Source organism: Pyrus communis, chromosome 10 (assembly GCF_041283825.1).
Source record: "Pyrus communis isolate YQ-2024b chromosome 10, ASM4128382v1, whole genome shotgun sequence".
NCBI classification, from domain to species: domain Eukaryota; kingdom Viridiplantae; phylum Streptophyta; class Magnoliopsida; order Rosales; family Rosaceae; genus Pyrus; species Pyrus communis.
This window is the reverse complement of record NC_142574.1, coordinates 31,490,566-31,508,862: the sequence shown is the minus strand read 5'-3', so window position 1 is coordinate 31,508,862 and position 18,297 is coordinate 31,490,566. Positions and strand designations below refer to the sequence as shown.

The window sequence follows — 18,297 nt, the reverse complement described above, 5'->3', positions numbered from 1 at the left end:
TAAGAATGGATGGGTTGAAGTCTTAGTACGATAAGGAGTCCTAATGCAATGAGGATTCTCGGCCGGATGAGGGCATTTAAGCCTAGAAATGAATGTGGCCTAAAAAGGGGGTTGAGTTCAAAGTCCTAATAGGAGTACGATTGGTCGAGATAAGGTTGGATTAGAATAAGAAGTCCTAATCCGAGTATAGTTTTAACTCGATCATAAGGAGGATTTGTTGCTATAAATAGAGAGCAGAGTGCATCATTCAAACCTTCTCCAATCCAACACACAACTGCTCTGCGCAAACCTCTCAAACATCTTGAGATTTTTTTTTTCTTTTTTTCGCCAACACATCTTTAGTTTGGATAAACAACACTGTGAAGGCAACCGGCGAACATCTTCAGTTTGGATAAACAACATTATTATCGTAGAATCAGCTGACTGAGGAGCACCTTCAGTTTGGATAAACAGCACTTCGTCGAGGCCAACTGGTTACCTATCCAAGTCTCGATCGAGAAGGGTTTCCGAATCCTTTTTGGCAGAGGTCATTTTATTAGTCTTCTCGGCGAGGTAAGGTCTTACAAGTTACTCCATTTGGCACATTAAACGCCAAGTGATTTTATGATTGGATATTCACAAGTGAGTTTCAGAGTTCGGCATTCTGACGACCAAACTACATTTACCATCAAAACATACATATCTTTTGAGTACCTGTGTCCGTATAATTTAGAGCTGGTTCGACGTGCTTATACTCTTATAAATATAATCACTGTGATCGAACTGGGCACCGACGATTCGTGAACTTCGCATAACTAGCAAACTTGTCTTCAAGCTCGAGAACTCGAAGGCTGAGACGTGTTCCTTCCTTGGCCGCAGTCGCATGATCAAGAAGTCAGCAACGTGCTCAACGCAACATCAACAAATTTTACTCCTTGGCCGAGCTCAGCCGACGAGTTGGCACGCCCCGCATCAATCAAATGACGTAGTTAGCTTAGTAGTTACTCGGCCCATGCGCCACATAAGCTTTGTAATTTTTAGGGTCAACAAGGTCACGCCAATCACAAGATACAAATTAAACAGTTCATTTGTTGCTACTCATGAAACTTGAGTAGTTTAAAGTAAATTGCTAAGAAATTTTGTTCTACTCGCTTTAGCGGAAGAGAGTAAGATTACAAATGTAGTTCAATGATTATGCTTTTATGTGTAGTTCAGTTCGCCTAATTCATCATCTTCTATCCAATTCGATTTTCAGTATTACTACCATGACTGAGTGTATATATGCTTTCAGCTAAAAAAAAAAAAAAAAAAAAAGGGAATCCACTAATGAACAACCACCCTAGCTAACTTGCTAACTAAAGTGCTAATGATCTTCCGTCTTTAATAATCTCTTTTAACTAGACAAAACGTAAGGGAGAATACATATAAACAAAGGGAAGAAAAGAAGAGTCATCAAAATGGAGCATTAAAACTTTTTTTCTCAGTAGAATATTAGGGAACTATAAGAAGAAAGAAAGAGAATGACAATTGACTACGGATGGTCATTTTGTCCCTTGGCTTATATTCCTGGGTGTTCTATTCTAGAGAAATGTTAAGGGACTTCCTTAGACCATTTTTAATCCTAGGGCTAAAATCTAAAATTTTTAGCCCAGAAAAAACTTTTTTGCTTCAACCCTTCTGACTTAAATTTTTTAGCTTGAGATTATTAAAGAATAAATTTAGGCTAATTTTTTCTTATAAAGTAATTAAAAAAAATTATGTACACTATCATAATTTAATTTTATGAACATTTTAACCTAAAATTATTTAAATTCTGATAAATAGTGAAAAATTACTAAATTTGGGTGAATTTTGAGTTAAATAATTTTTTTTTTAATTATTTTAGTCATTGGATTTAAATTTGGGTCGTTAGATCTTTTTTTTACCATTATATTTTATTATATTCGATCTCAGCCGTTAGATTCAATAAATCCTTAGAGATATGCCCATGTAGGTGGGGTCTCGCTGGTGGTGCCCACACCATTTTTTAGGCTAAATCCTAGGAGGAATTTGGTTTTTAGCTTTTAGCCCATACATTTAGCATGGGTTGAGTTGGGTTTGAAAGGGGAATAAAACTTACAAAATAGTATTTAGCCCAGGGTTGGATTTGGTCTTAAAAGTGAGACAAATGTTTTATAATGTTGGGATAACGTTTTATAATGATAACACGAAAATTGACGTTAAAATGTAAAGCAACAAAGACTCCATAAAAAGTCATACTTTTGAGTAGCATTTGTTGTCTGTCTCGCTCATCTTATCTCGGTGGGAATGGGTTGTGTAGGAAGGACTACGGGTCTCCATTAAATGTATAAATGGACTTTTTGGGTAATGGTCCCCATTCATCATTTATTTAATGGACATGGATTGCCCAACTCCAATCCCACTATGTTTGTCCAATGCTCATGTAACTGTATTGACTATTGACTGAGTTTTAAATGAAACAACAACATTTTTATTTTTCCTATGCCTCCTCAAATTTGATTTAATCTTATTTTCCATTGAATTCAAATTTTTCTATTTAATACCTTGGAACTAAATTTTCGTTCCATTTTTGCTTAATTTTTATCATGTCTGTTACATATTTGTTAAGTTTACTTATGTGATATGAGTGAAACGCAATTATCATAGACATGATAGAAGTATAAGATCAACACATCCAACCAAATGGTGCCACATATATTGAAATAAAAAATAAAAAAAAAATAAAAAAAAGAAGAGAAGGCTTCTTCAATCTTCATCCAGTGGCCATTTTTTTCTGAAATAAAGTCCCAACAGCTTTAAATAGCTGAAATATGTAAAATTGCAGTTAATTTCATGTGCTTATGTGTATATCTAAGGATTGTTGGTGTGGATAGGTTTTGGTTTTATGTGGCAATGCTAGAAGGAGAAGAGTTTAGTGAAGCCTTAACATTTCTAGGCTTATTTTTTGCTACTCTTTTGAAAAGGAGTAAGCGGAATTTAAGTTTCAAAAGACAAAAGTGAGATTGAAATGAAATTTCAGGGACGGTCAGGGAGGTTAGATGCATTGTTGCCCACCAAAATCTGATGAGCCCCCTCCCAAGTACGGTTAAAAATGGGAGCTACAATAGTTAAGCATATAACTTAGGTTGGTGGCCAAATGCTACAGCAAATGTCTAAAAATAGACACGAAGAAGTGAAAATGGAAGGAAGAGTCAAGAAGATGTAGTCGAAGCAGAGCATTGGATGATGATCGACACGTGGGCAGTGTGGACAAAGGTGTCATTCCACTATGCTAAGGAGGAAAAAGAACGGGGAATGGAGAGAGCTGGTGGAGGGCCATTTTGTCATTTTAAGGTTGGTGAACAATGTTTTTTGAACCAAGTTTTAGCATATAGAAAGAAAATTGTTATTGGCAAATCAAAAATCTTATTCTACACTTCAAACTTTCTATATTTGGAAAGAAAAATACACTTGTAAGGAGTGTGTAGAATGAGATTTTTGGAGTGTAACATTTCCCTATAGAAAAGAAAATTGTTATTGGCACTCCAAAAATCTTATTTTGCACTCTAAATTTTTTATAATTAAAAAGAAAAATTCACTTGTAAGAAGTGTAGAATAAAATTTTGAATTGTTAATAACAGTTCCTTATAAAAAAAAATTCCCAAAAAGTAAATCAACGGTCTAAAATATGCTGAGACGAATTCAACTATCTTCTTTCTCCAACAATAAAGTGTGCAAAACGTCGTGTACTGCTAAGACAAAAATGTCCACAAAACGTTGTGTACTGCTAAGACAAAAATATCCATCAGTCGAGCTCAAGTACTCAACTGAATCATTGTGCATATTGATCCCACCACTAAAGCTCTGTTAAACACGTTCCACATGCTTACGCCATTGCATTGAATGCCAAGACATATTGCCCTATAAATTCACTAGGAATCACCATGAGCTGATCACCTCACCTCACTCCCAACAAGTATACTCTCTCATCCAGAACTGGAATTTCTGAATTTCTTTCTTGTAGAAAATGGCACACTTTCTTCAAGCTCACTCTGCTTCCTCCAAGGGACAAGTTATTGTAAGTTCCAAAAATAATAACCCAACATATATATTTTATATACACATATGTTAAGTGCCCAAATTGCTCCACAGTCCACTACACATGTACCAAAACTATCCCTACTTGGTTACTTAATTTCTCCACACACTATCTTCTCTCTCTTTTTCTTTTATGGTGAAGCGCTGATTTAGTTCCTGAACTATTACATCAAAGAAAATTAGTTCCCTGAATTATTATTTTCTTCCAGTAAAATAAGTCCATATATTGATTAAAAATGGCTAATTTCATCCATACTATTATATTCAAAGCTATTTTATTCAATTTTTTGTCAACTTAAGTCACTTAACACTTTAGAATGTAATTCTGTCATTTTCTCGCCTATAAGCCCTTTACATTTCATATAGGTTGCAAATGTAATGTCTAATTTACCCTCTAAGGTTAACTCCATAAACTATTTCTTTATGAAAAATTATCAATCTACCGTCCAATGTGTATCACATACAAGTAACGTGACTTAAATTTACGGAAAATTGAATATAGTAGCTTTGTATCTAATATTAAGGATGTAATTAAGGATGTAATTGACAGATTTTTATAATTCATGGACTTATTTTTCTTAAAAAATAGTATAGGGACTAATTTTCACTCAGGTGATAATTCAAAGACTAAATTAACAATTCATCATTTTTTTTTTTTTTTTTACTATGTAATTTCAGTCTGGTGTCTGCTTGTCATGCTAAGTTCAATGTTTCCCCTTTTAGGGCGACCTTCAGGTTCGCTATGCAAAGAAATTGAAGGAAATGAAGGATGCACTCGCAAATATCGGAGAAGATGAACAATTGATTGCGGTTGACGCCATGCAACGCCTCGGCGTTGACTATCATTTCCAAAAGGAGATTGAAGCAATTTTAAAAAAGCAATGTACGAGAGCTTATGGCGATGAAGGCAGTGATGAACTTGGTGTGGTTTCACTTCGTTTTCGACTACTGAGACAGCAAGGTTATCATGTAACCACAGGTTGGTCTCAATTCTCTTTTTGTCCCAACTTTACTGCAAAATGTTATTTTATTAAAACGACCAAGTGAACATTTATTTGTTTGTTTGTTGATGCAAATGTGAAATTTGGTTTAAAATTTTGATTTGTCTAACATTACTTTGAAAGTTAATGTCACCATTACTAGAAAGTAATTAATTTTCCTTGTGATTAACAGATGCATTTAACAAGTTCAAGAACAACGAGGAATTCAAAGTCGACATAAGCGGACTAGTGGGATTATATGAAGCATCTCATTTGAGCTTCCCAGGAGAAGAGACACTTGATGAAGCTGGAAGGCGAATCCACCAGCTTCTCACAGATTGGATGAAAAACAATCTCGATGATCATCAAGCTTCAGCGGTCGCGTACTCATTAGAGCATCCTTATCACAAGAGCTTGACAAGATTCATGGCTAAGAACTTCTTAAATAATTTCGAAGGAAAGGAGAAATGGGTCAATGTTTTGCGGGAGCTAGCAAAACTAGAGTTCAACATGGTTGAATCTCTAATCCGAAATGAAGTTCAACAAGTATCCAAGTGAGTTCAGATCAAAAGACACTGATTATAAGTTAGTACTCCTTTTTAATTAATGAAAATATTTTTCATCGTAATAATTAGGTGGTGGAAAGAACTAGGCTTGACTAAGGAGTTGAAGTTCGTGAGAGACCAGCCAATTAAATGGTATACATGGCCGATGGCATGCCTTGCAGATCCAAACTTATCAGAGGAAAGGGTTGAACTCACAAAATCGATCTCTCTTGTCTACATAATTGACGATATTTTTGATGTTCAAGGCACCCTCGATGAACTCATTCTCTTCACAGCTGCAGTTGAGAGGTACGTGTACTTGTGTGTTTTTTGTTGAAACTTTTTTAGATTGATGGGCCTGGGAAGCCCCATTCTAACGACATCAATACTGTTTACAACTTTACCACCTGCCCAATCTGTCAGGTGTGAGATTTTACCACAAAAGGTCTCGGTATTAGTTAGAGTATGGTAATCATATTTAAAGCCACTCTTGTTGATTTCCCCCACCGACGTGAGATTTCAACACTCCCCCTCACATGCTACCCCATTTAGTGGTTCACACGTGAAGATCCACACATCGGCAATTGAAACTTAAAGGTTGGCTCCAATGGAGTCCAGACTTGTTTTCAATCTTTTCAGGAAGTGCCTCTTAAGAACTCAAAGGCCGGCTCTATGTTAAGAGTCCAAGCTTGTTTCCAAGCCCACACTTCCTGGTGACAAGCTTTTGGCTTGCACGGGCCTGTAACCATAGGCTCTGATATCATGTTAGGATGTTTTTAGATCGACGGGCCCGGAGGACCCCAGTCTAACGACACCGATAATGTCCCTAACTTTACCACCTACTCAATCCGTCAGGTGTGGGGTTTTACCACAAAAGGCCCTGGTATTAGTTAGAGTAGGCTAATCATATTTAAAGCCACCCTTGTTGACTTTGCCACGACGTGGGATTCCAACATTTTTATGTCCTACATGTTACACTATTGTGCAAATAAAATGTGATTATGTTGCTAAATTGTGAATTTGAATCATGCATGACTATCAGCGGTCTAAATTCATAGTCACTTGCGCTGATATTAACGCATTTAATTAATTATTTGCAGATGGGATATTGATGCAACTGGTGAACTACCGAATTACATGAAGATGTGTTTTAAGGCTCTTTATGACATTACCATTGAAACCAGCTACATTGTGCACAAAAGGCATGGATGGAACCCTATAGAGTCCCTTAAAAAATCGGTATATAAGTTAACTTCGATTCAACGACTTAACCATTGCAGTTCAGATTTAGAATTATTGCTAATATTATAGTACTGCATGCATGCAGTGGGCAACATTATGCAAAGCGTTCCTCCTAGAAGCGCGATGGTTTAGTTGCGGGCACTTGCCAAACAGTGAAGAGTACTTGAACAACGGGTTCATCAGTTCAGGGGTGCCTGTGGTTCTAACACATGCATTCTTCTTACTGGGTCAAGGTATAAGCAAGGAAACTGTACGTATTCTGGACAACATCAACATATCTAGCATTATATCTTCAACCGCAACAATTCTTCGGCTATGGGATGACTTCGGAAGTGCCAAGGTTCGTACTTGTATTTTGATATGGTTACTTAGTTTGAGTTACATTTAGCACTTGTTTATAAAAGATATAGTCTTGTAAGGATATTTTCTGGATTAATTGCAGGATGAGGACCAAGATGGAAATGATGGTTCATACATAGAGTGTTACGTGAAAGAAAATCAAGGTTGTTCAGACAAAGATGCACGAGCATTCGTTGTCCATAGGATTTCAGAAGAATGGAAGTTCCTCAACCAAGAATGTTTCTCTGCATCAAATCCATTTTCAGCATCTTTTACAAAACTTGCTCTTAATGTTGCTAGAATGGTCCCATTGATGTATGATTATAATTCTCAACATAGCCTTCCAAGCCTTGAGGAGAATATGAAGTCGCTGCTTTCTGATAGTTTTCTTGCGCAAGACTTAATTAAGTAACCAGCGCAGCCAAGCATAGATTGATCAATCTTGAGAAGGCAAAGGGCCGCCAGAGACCATATGCAAAGTTTGTTTAATCGCCATGCTCAAATTATAGTTTGGATTCAGGAGGGGCTTGGTTCTTGCTCTCCTTGTTAGTTTTGGGAGATAGTGTGTTTTGCCTTCTTTGGCTGTCCTGGGATGAAATAAATGTTGGCGTGAGTCAACAATAATACAATAGGAATGTAATTGTGTTTCCTAGTTTGGGTATAACTCTCCTTTTATGTCTTTAATATTCCTTGTAGTACAAGGATTGAGTATGTGTGTGTGTGTGTCTTGGCCTCCTATGAGAGAAGAATATATACAGAAATATATCGAAACCCTAAAATTAGTTTTATCTATAAAGAATATAAGTTTATGATTCTAATACTTTTTTTATATCATAAAATCGTGCAAATAAGATTTCATAGAAAGACAGTCCACTTTTTTCGAAGGGAAAAAAAGTAAGTTTACACTCGCAGTTTTTAATTAGTGATGTGAACAACTTTAAAAATCACTAGAAAATCTGCCCACACTTTTGCTGCGGCGATTGAATGTATTAGTCGGAACATGCATGGATAGTTTTTACACAACGTAACTAAAATGACAATACAATACCTAAGAACCAATGAAGTGATGCTTTGCTTGCTATGCATGGATAAGCATGCCATAAGAAAGGGATTGAATGTATTAGTCGCGACATGCATGAATAATTTCCACACAATGTAAGACAGTAAGAACCAACGAAGTGAAACTTTGCTTGCTATATATGGACATGCATGCTACAAGAAAGCATTCATTTGTAGATCGTATTGTGCCATCCGTATTATACTCATAGTTTCAGGTGATCAGCCTACAACATGGGGAAAACACACAAAAAAGGCAAAGCAGAAAAGTAGAAGACATAATATTTGAGCATCTTGCAGGAATATCAAGTTTTTGAAAAAATTGCTAACAGTCTTACAAATTCAATCATTAAACTTTACACTTTACTGACCCGAGATAAAGAAAAAAGTATATAGTTTGTTTACAAATCAAAACGTAGTGCTATCAAAAGAAAATGATTAAGACGTTGAAAATACAAAATTGGATTGGGCAACCATATCTTTTATTGGTGACTAAACGAATAATTTAGAAAAATACAAACCCAATTCTAGCTCATCTGGCTCCCCTCAACTCTGTATTTCAAAGTTTAAGTAGCCAAGTTTGGAGAAGTCGTCAAATAATTACTACCTAAAGATTGAGAATAACCTACATTCACATTGCACAAAATTCTATAAAAAAAGGGACAAGTTAACATATTTAAAGTAAGTATTGCGATGCAAACCTTCTTAAGCAGAAAAATGGAACAAATCCAATGAAAATACAAAAGGAAAAGAATTTAAAGAAAAGTTACACTTTAAACATATCAAATTGATAGTTAGTCTCAATGATCTCGCAATACCAGGGACATCATAAAGAAAAGTTACACTTTAAACATATCAAATTGATAGTTAGTCTCAATGAACTCTCAACTTCTCAACTCCATCCCTCACCCCCCACTGTTTCTAATTCACCTCTCCTTCGAACTCTTCGACTACAAATTTATATATAGCAAATTGAACTGTCCATTTCAAATCATACATACATAGGCAGAAAAGTAAAAACTAAACTCCCGCCACATAAATTAAACGGTAACCAAACAAAGAAAAATTATTGGAGACTAGAACAAATCCAATTGAATTTTCATGCGAGTAATTGTAATTGGAAAAAAAAAAAAAACATATATTTAAGTGCCCAAAATTTGATCTTTGCATCATATTCTGTTCTTCTAACACAAACAGTTTCTCGTCCGTTAGGTAATTTTTGTGGCTTTCGATCAATAGTTGTACGTATATACCAAAAAAGTAAAATAGTCGACCACAAATGAAAGAAACACCTATCAAATTAATAAGAAATCTAAGTTAGAGTTGTTAAAATTCACTTTCATTTGTATAATTCAAAATTCCACACATTTATTCATACACTTCACCAATTGTCAGACACTGTTAATTGCCAAGATAGCAAGATAATTAATTCCATCAATGAAAAAAAAAAAAAATGATTTGCAACTTCAACTTACCATGCCAAAGAAGCTCCATAAAAGTATTAGCTTCCTCTTTATTGCATGCATCAAAAGCATTGCAACCGTAGATCTTGGAAATTATAAAAATCCATCCAGTCAAAAGACAATATAATAGTTATGGGAAGGTGAATATGCAACCAATATTCTAAGATATACCTGACAAATTTACGATTCCATTATAATTTCACACAAAAAAAGATCAAATTTTGATTCAAACATCAAACAAAACAATCCAATCTGTTACAGATCGGACCAACCAAATAAAGAATCTATTAATATGATTTTCAACCTAACTATAAAAATGAGCTCTATAACAGCACAATCAATATCATTTCAACCCAACTGAAAAGAAACTGATTGTATATCATAAATTCCACGGGTAATTTGATTTTGCAGATTAAAAAGAATTGAAGAATACTGAAAATTACTAAACCCCATCACAACATACCATCAACGAAGAATTAAATCCAATTGTAAACTATAGTTTCTTATAATGCATATCCAAAAGTAAATTGCAATTTCCTATCTCTCTGAGCATCTAAACAGAAACTGTAAGTCAACACTATTAGAAAATGTGCTATAGGGCACTGATTTGAGGACACCATTCTCTATCAGTGGCTTTGTATATGTATGTGTCACTATTGTTTGAATTTGGTGCCTTAAACCTTTTCAACACCATTCATTGGTGTCAATTGTAAAAATTTTGACACCAAAGTCATATTGTTTTGTTTTTTAACTTAGGATTCAGTTTTGCTCCTTTTTTTTTTTTTTTTTTTTTTTTTGTCAAAAATAGTTTTATATTCATTTAATAGTATTATTCCACATATATTTTCACATCCATATAAAATACAAAGTTATCAAACCGTAAAAGATATTTTCAACATCCTCTTTTATTCATATTTCTAGGGGTGGAAAAAAAATCGAATATCCCAAACCAAACTGAAAAATTCTCAAAACCGAATTGAAAAAAATACAAAACCAAAAATCCCGAAAATTTCGGTGTCCAATACCGAACCGATACCAAAATTTTGGTACGGGAATCGGTCTCAAGTTTTCGTTCGTTTGGTAATCCTGAACCAAACCGAAATAAAAAAAATATATATTATTTAATTTTTAAATATATATTTGGAATCGTAACAACCGTCGGATTCGGTTGAGATTTAATCTCAACCGTTGAATATAAATAAAACCTACTCAGAAGTCTATGTCTCGACTTTTTATGTCCACAATAATTTTTTATGCGTATGTAAATCCACTTAACTCAATTCAGTAACAAATCTAAATGATAGACTCATCATATATCAAAACAAAACATTTCATCATAAAGTATAAAGGCTAGCTTTGTGCCGTGAGATTAGTCAGCCGGGTTAATCAGTAGTGGTGGAATTGTCTACACCCTCACTCTCTCTCACCTCATACTCAAGCTTCAACTCGGTACCTGAACCTCACCACCCTCCTTGCCGATTTTTCTCTCCTCCCACATAAGTGACATCAGCCAAATTCGTCGCCTGAATCCCGAATCTACCCACACCAATCCTCATTCCTCACTCGTGAATCCATCACCTGAATCGCTACTTCACCCACTGCCCATGCCACATGAATCCGGCCCCTGAATTGAGCTCTCGGTCTCAGTCCGCACTCCTCCTCACTACACAAGGTAAGAAATTCCTGCAATAAACTCAACCAAAGTTCATACAGATTGTTTGATTCCAAATTCGATTAGGGATTTTGAATTTAGGTATCTGAATTAGGAATTTCTGAAATTAGAGTTTCTGAATTAGGGCTTTTTGAATTAGGGATTTTGAATAGGGTCTCTGAATTAGGGATTTTGAATCGACGGGGTGGTGAAAAATATTTATTTTGCTCATGCTAAAATGACAAGCTGCTGTTCTGGGCTTTTTGGGCTTCGAAGCTCTAGAGTTTTGGACCAATTATCGGCGGCAATCATCGTGAGCCGGTCCCGCTAAATCTCCGACAGCGCTATCGAGCTAGGAAGCGCCGAACCGGGCTTGGCCTTGACCGGGTACTCGGCGACATGGTGGCGCTTGAAATCGTATGGCCCTGTTCCGTACACCTTCGTCATTGCCACTCGCTCACTGATCTGGTTGTATTGAGGTGGAATTGTTTATGGTTAATGTGCTTACTTATGATGTCAAAATTTGAATTAGTCATAAAAATAGGTTGTGATGTTACATTGATTTGGATACTAGCCCTTTTCTTCGGTGCATCAAACTAATGCGATTTTGTGGATCAGGATTAACGCCAAAGGCAGAGTACAGAATGATTGGAGCGGTTGAAGTTCGTTCCATGGCAGGAGTTGAGACCGTTGTTGGTTGTACAGTAAAATTCTAGTAGTTGGATCGAAGTTTCGCGAGGATTGGATGGACCCTTCGCCTCCTCCTTGAACTCTCTGTGATTTTATCGCTTGATAATTCACATTCTTCATTATAATGTTTGTAAGTATATATCAACAATAAATTTTGTTTCCAGACCAGAACATGTTCTTTACATCATGTATCAAACATACGCATCCAGGACACTATTACATAGGAAGCTTAGAGAAATCCTAACCCTTCTTGGGTCATTCCAAATATTTAAAATTGGGGAGAAGACAACTTAATATATAAGATTTTACTTGTCAAATCATTTTCGGAGGTGTCAGATTTTTACCTTACCTTTTGGATCTGAGAATCACGTGGTATCCGCACAATTTTCAGCCTTTGAACTTGTGATTTGAGCCGCTCTTCGATATCATCGTCGTTAATCCTGGTAACTTACGTAGAGAACATACATACATGAGACATTTCTGATTCATCTTTATCTAATCTGCATTCTGGACAGGAACTAAACGGGACGAAGGTTGAACTTTACCTCTGAAGTGTTATTGGGCCAGGATTTGGGACGGAGATCTGACATGCACACGTTAGGGATGAGAGAGAAATGGGGATTAAACCCAGAAGGTGGGATCATCTGAATAGCAAGGAAGAAGAAGAGGGGAAAGAGAGATGAGGTTTTAAATGGGGTGAAGAAGAGAACCAGCTGAGACAGAGAAGCGAGCTTCCCTCCATAGTTGAGGTTCAGGCCTGTGGGAGAGGAATTGCAGAGAGGATGCAATCGGAGCTTCGGGTTTCAGGAAGCAAAAGTGCGTTTCCATCCCCACCCTTTCCACAATGGTCGACACGTGCATGGTTGAAGGGGTGGCAATTTCGTAAATAATCCAAATTTCCAATATGAAACCGAAGAGCCGGTGGCAATTTTGTAAATAACTCAAAATCCACGTCAAGTCACTGTTCATTTGTACAGTGCAATTGAAAACCTTACTTACTTTAGACTAAAGCGATTGTAAAACTACTTTTATGACACATTAGCTACAATTGAAGTTTTTATTTTATTTTAAATTTAGCTACTTATTACTACAGTCTAGTGGTATTTTTCTTCACTTGTAAGTTAGAGGTTTTAGGTTCAATTCTCGTCAAATGCAAATTTGAACCACATTTTTGATAGTTCATTGTGAGGTTAAGTCTATTTCCTTCCCTTTAGAATAGATAATATCGTTCGTTCAACAAAAAAAATTGTATGAAATTGTAGAGGTATTATTTTCGATCCAACAAATATTCAACATGTGCAACACTACCTTAGGCGAAATATTTTGGCGGCAACCATTTTACGGCTAGGGGATGACTTGGAAAGGTCAAAGGTGGTCAAATTAACTGAATTTTTTTTTATAAATAAAATAATCATAATTATGCCTGCCCCAGACTCAGATCATCTCCATGTCTCTTTAATCATGCGAATCCGACGAATCCTTGAATCTTGGCTGTTCACACAGATCAAATGATCAGAAATAAACTTTTTATTTTATTTTACACGAAACAAGTTTGCCTCTGTTGAGTATTAATAAATGACAGCTCAACATTAGTTAGTTAATGAGGTTGTCATGTCATACTAAAACTATTAAATTGTTAAAAAGATTAGTTAGTCGGTTAGAAGTGTAAGAATGAAACTTTAAGCTAGATATATGTATGTTAAAAGCTTTGTAATTGTGATGATCCATTTCATCATGTCTGAAATACACTTCATATAGTTTACTCTCTCTCTTAATTATTTCTCTCTCAAGTTCTTCATTTTCCTACAATCCTTATTGCTCTTTGATTCTTTCTTAATGTAGTTAATAGCCTCGCCCCTTTCTAGATTCTTCCTGCGTCGTTTTCGTGATTTATTTATGGCTGTTTGATTTGCATGAACAACCAGGATTTAAGGGTCCGTCAAACCCGCAGAAAAGACATCTTGTGAGGATCTCAGTCCCATCACTCATTGTCTATTATTCCACACACGTTTTAATGAAATTTTTAATAACAAGTTTACCTTATCGCAAAATTTCATAGAAGGAGACATAATAAAATATAAAGAAAGAGTTTCTCCACGTCTCTCTCTTTTTGATGCACCACCGGTCCTCACAACCAAGGGCGGATTCACATAGGGACTTGGGAGGTCCCAGGACCTGTCGGCGATTTTAAATCGCTGTTATAAATTTTTCAGGGACCCCTCGTACTCGAGCATGAGGTCTATGTAGGTTGTAGGTTGCAGTGGCTGTCTTTTTCTCGGAGAAGATCACCACGCACAAAGAAGAAAGAAAATGGGGACCCTTCCTGCCTCTCTCCTCCTTGCTTTTGCCACGGTCTCATCCATCGGTGCCACCCACTTCTCCTCCAACCTTTCTCTGCCGTCTGGCAGGGGCAGTACATAAGCCCAAATTTCCCCAAATAATTTCAACCATCTTAGTAATTTTTCTTATGGGTGAAATTTCTTTCATAAGGTTAGTAAGATGGATATGATCTGTCATGGGTTGGTGAAATTTGGGGGTGGAGCTGCCATGGCTTCGGAAGAATGGGGAGGGAGGCTGTTGGTGGAGGTATGGCAGCTTTGTTCTTAGTGAGAAAGAATGTGGATGTTTGGAAAATAGTAAAAAAGAAAAATGGTGTGTTTGGTTAGAAAGATAGTGGGAGTTTGGGGTGAGTTTTATTTGACCGGTGTTTTAAATTTAGTGGTTCATATTAGATAATCAATAACTTAGGTACTCCCTAGTAACTCATGAAACCTTGTAATGGACGCTTGAATTATGATTTTATAATTTGTAATATTGTTTTGCATATGATTTTTGAATGAAATGTATTATATTTAAATTTTCAATGTTATTTTTATCTATAAATTTTTTGACCTTTATAATTGGGACCCCTCGAGTTTCAAATCCTGGATCCGCCACTGCTCACAACCCAACTCAAAATCAAGCAAAAGATCCAAGATTTAAGTTGCTGCTTCATTTAGGTGTTTGCAACTCACATCACAGTTAATATTGAAGAGAAAATCGATTGCGCAAAGATATTATACAATTCTTGAATTTAAGAAGCGATTCATGATATAAATGCAAATAGTGAGAAACGTGTAACAAATTAAAACTTAGGGTTTGTCGGCAATAGCACGGATACCAATTTAGGTACTCTTTAGATGGGTTTTGTGATTTGGTCGACAAAATTAGATAAGAGTTTAATAAACCATAAAAAAGCTTACTAAAGTTGGTCTTCAAAGAGCAAAAGATTAATTGTATCTGGTTTTGTTTGTTTGTTTTAATTAGATGCTTGAAGGTTTAGTTTATAGATTTAAAAGGTTGCGAAATTGAGAAGCGATGAACATAATATTGAGTTTAACGAAGGGATTACTGGGTGGATTCAAGGAAAAAACAATATTGGATTGTTGAGGCTATTTTAGGAATAATGGTAAGTGTGGAAATAAGTTTGCTCTCTTTTTACTTTTAATTGGGGGTGTAAATATAGAGAGGGGGGAGAAATAAGAAGGTGGACATTGTAACAGTGTTAAGTAATCATAATGATGGTTATAATTATCGATCAGTTGAATAAAGAAGGAAAAAAAAAGAAAAAAACTAGAACATAAGTATAAGACATGCAAATTGCAACCAGATCCGGATCGGAAGAGAGAAAAGGTAAGATCAAGAAAAATAAAGTATCCTCGTTTTTTCACCATTCCGAAAGAATGAGCATTTGTTTCGGATTCTCTTGTGAGGATTCTACCGATCTTTCAATTATATTCGTTCATTGTACATCATGCAGTAATAAATTATTGTAAATTTTTTTATTTAAAATTAAATATAAACAGTACCTAAAGAAAATTGATCGCATGAAGTATGATGAACATATGTGATTGGAAGATCTCTAGAATTATTACCAAAAAAGATCCAAAGAGGATCCTCATTCGATCCGAAAATATCTTAGTTGTTGAATGGCCATACCAAAGTCATTATCATGTTAGGATGTGATTTGTCAATGAAAACGCAAATTGATAATGACGAAAATTCAAACTCTCAACGTACAATTAACCGGCTCGATCATGCAATGACCCCAACTTTTAGTACTTTTCTGAAAATTTATATATATATATATATATGTATTTTAATGCTAACGATATCAAAATTTTAAACTAAATTTTGTAAATTAAATGATATAAAAGCTTATTATTGAATTATTGCTAAGTGTCAATTAATTTGCTTATTTCCTATTAATGATACATCATTTGATTTGTAAATTTAATTTATGTAATATTATCCATTTTTTTTTTCTTTTATGAGGGACCATTAATTACTTGATTCATTGAATTGAGAATTGTAGATACATAAATTATTTGTTTGTTGTAGTACATTAATACAAAACATAATGCAACGGTGCCCATATATATATATATATATATATATATATATATTTTTTTTTTTTTTTTTTGCCCTTTTCCCTTTCCCTCTCTCTGGCGTAAACCGACAGGGCCCATATTTCCCTTTCTCCCCACCATTTTGCAAGCAACAAAACCCATGATTTCATGGATTTCCTTCTCATACCCGGGCTATGCCCTCTAGTCCGACTAGACCCACGATGGTGGGTCGGGTCCACCTCCTACACCTGTGGCCAGATTTCGTTGGAGGGATTTAATTTTTGGAATACGACAAATGGCTAGCCAAATGGATACAACATACATCCAAGCACAAATTTAGCCTAAAATTTAAAAAATGTTTGGAATATTATATTTTATAGACAACGTGTAGACCAGGTAGGATCTACTTGTATTGATGAGCTTTATTTTTATTAAATAGTTCACATATAACTTGTAAAGTTTGGTTTCTCTAATCACTCTTAGAATTTTGTTTAATTTTTTGGAGATGCTTTATAGAGCTGTATCGTGATGAAAAATCTACAAGTACTACATATGTATGTGAAAAACGAAGATGCATGGAATGGAATATCAATGTAGCTTTCACTTACCGGGGTCGTAGTCATCAACCTATATAATAGAAGGCGACAGTCCAAATTTAGGGTCACGCATGCTGATTTTGGGGTGATGCATTTGACAAAAGGTTAGGATAAAATTTCCCTTAACCAAAAAAAATCCAAAAGCAGCCCAATATAATATTTCAAATAATGTAGGGGTAATTTGGTCATCATAAAATTTATTGGAAGAGAGAAAAAAAAAAAAAAAAAAAAGGATAAGTGAAAGTTGATGGTGCCCACGTAAAAGGGAAAGAAAATATAATAAAAAATAAGGAGACTAACATATGTGCCCTTATGTCAATAGCAATAATGCAGCAACTAAAATGTTTAATGTGCTCTTTATGGGCATGCTTTTTGGTCATAGGACACACTATGGCATTTTGTTCGCAAAGATTGGGGCACTATTGACAGCATATTTTTGCCTTAAATATTGACGTGAACTATTGTTCTCAAATTTTAATTGGCACAAATACATCATTTTTTCTTTTTGGGCACTAACTAATGTGCTTTTTGTTCAGATGGCATATTTGAGATAGTTTAATGTTCAATAAAATTTTAGAAAAGCACACAAATTTATTGTGTTCCTTGCCCATTTTTCTTGTAGTGTAAGTCAAAATTTAGGTTTGGTAGTGCTTAACAAAGTTGTGGTATATATTTGATCACTATATTTCTTCGCACCTTTGTGGGAAGTGGGGCTAAGTGGCCACATAGAATTAGGGTTCCACGTGAGTCTCATACTCATACATCGTGATAATATCTGAAGATCACAGACATATTAATATGATATCTCATTCCCAACGGTACTAAATAGCCAAAGTTCAAAATTTATGTTTGGTAGTACTCAACAAAGTTGTGGTATATATTTGATCACGATATTTCTTCGCACCTTTCGTTTCCTTTTTCATGAAGGTCACGAATTAAACATTTTATTTGCTGCTGCTCACAAACTTTAGTACTTTAAAGTAAACTGTTAGGAAATGCTTTAGCGGAAGAGAGTAAGACTACAAATGTAGTTCAACGATCATGCTTTTATGTGTAGTTTAGCTCACTTAATTCATCATCTCCTATATACAATTTGACTTTCAGTATTCCTCCATGACTGAGTGTATATATGCTTTCATATATTATTCATCTCATATATTATCATTTCAGCTAATGAACACAAGGGGAATCCGCTAGTGAACAACCACCGTAGCTAACTTGCTAACTAAAGTGCTAATGATCTTCCATCTTTAATAATCTCTTTTAACTA

General features: G+C 35.3%; 1 protein-coding gene and 1 long non-coding RNA gene across 5 annotated transcripts; both read left to right on the top strand.

Moving 5' to 3' along the window:
* The first annotated feature begins 3,902 nt into the window (after nt 1-3,902).
* On the top strand, nt 3,903-8,001 carry LOC137729945 ((3S,6E)-nerolidol synthase 1). Its single transcript, XM_068468997.2, has 7 exons — nt 3,903-4,057; nt 4,801-5,056; nt 5,251-5,611; nt 5,693-5,911; nt 6,703-6,841; nt 6,930-7,184; nt 7,287-8,001. The coding sequence occupies exons 1-7, from the start codon at nt 4,007-4,009 to the stop codon at nt 7,593-7,595; spliced, it is 1,590 nt and encodes a 529-aa protein (XP_068325098.2). The 5' UTR covers nt 3,903-4,006; the 3' UTR covers nt 7,596-8,001.
* A 2,961-nt stretch (nt 8,002-10,962) lies between these two features.
* Nucleotides 10,963-13,115, top strand: LOC137729949 (uncharacterized). 4 transcript variants are annotated; one of them, XR_015952504.1, is made up of 4 exons: nt 11,043-11,374; nt 11,514-11,832; nt 11,972-12,486; nt 12,559-13,115. It is a non-coding gene; the product is annotated as an uncharacterized LOC137729949 (long non-coding RNA). The 4 variants fall into 4 exon arrangements; XR_015952501.1 differs by having other exon boundaries at nt 11,042-11,374; nt 11,514-12,486; nt 12,559-12,854; XR_015952502.1 differs by having other exon boundaries at nt 11,044-11,374; nt 11,972-13,115.
* Nucleotides 13,116-18,297: the final 5,182 nt, after the last annotated feature.

Bases quoted from the DNA above. Each gene is read 5' to 3' on its own strand.
- LOC137729945 (XM_068468997.2), top strand. From the start codon at position 4,007: ATGGCACACTTTCTTCAAGCTCACTCTGCTTCCTCCAAGGGACAAGTT. The intron at 5,057-5,250 runs GTTGGTCTCAAT...TGTGATTAACAG, and splicing joins AGGTTATCATGTAACCACAG to ATGCATTTAACAAGTTCAAG. The intron at 6,842-6,929 runs GTATATAAGTTA...GCATGCATGCAG, and splicing joins TAGAGTCCCTTAAAAAATCG to TGGGCAACATTATGCAAAGC.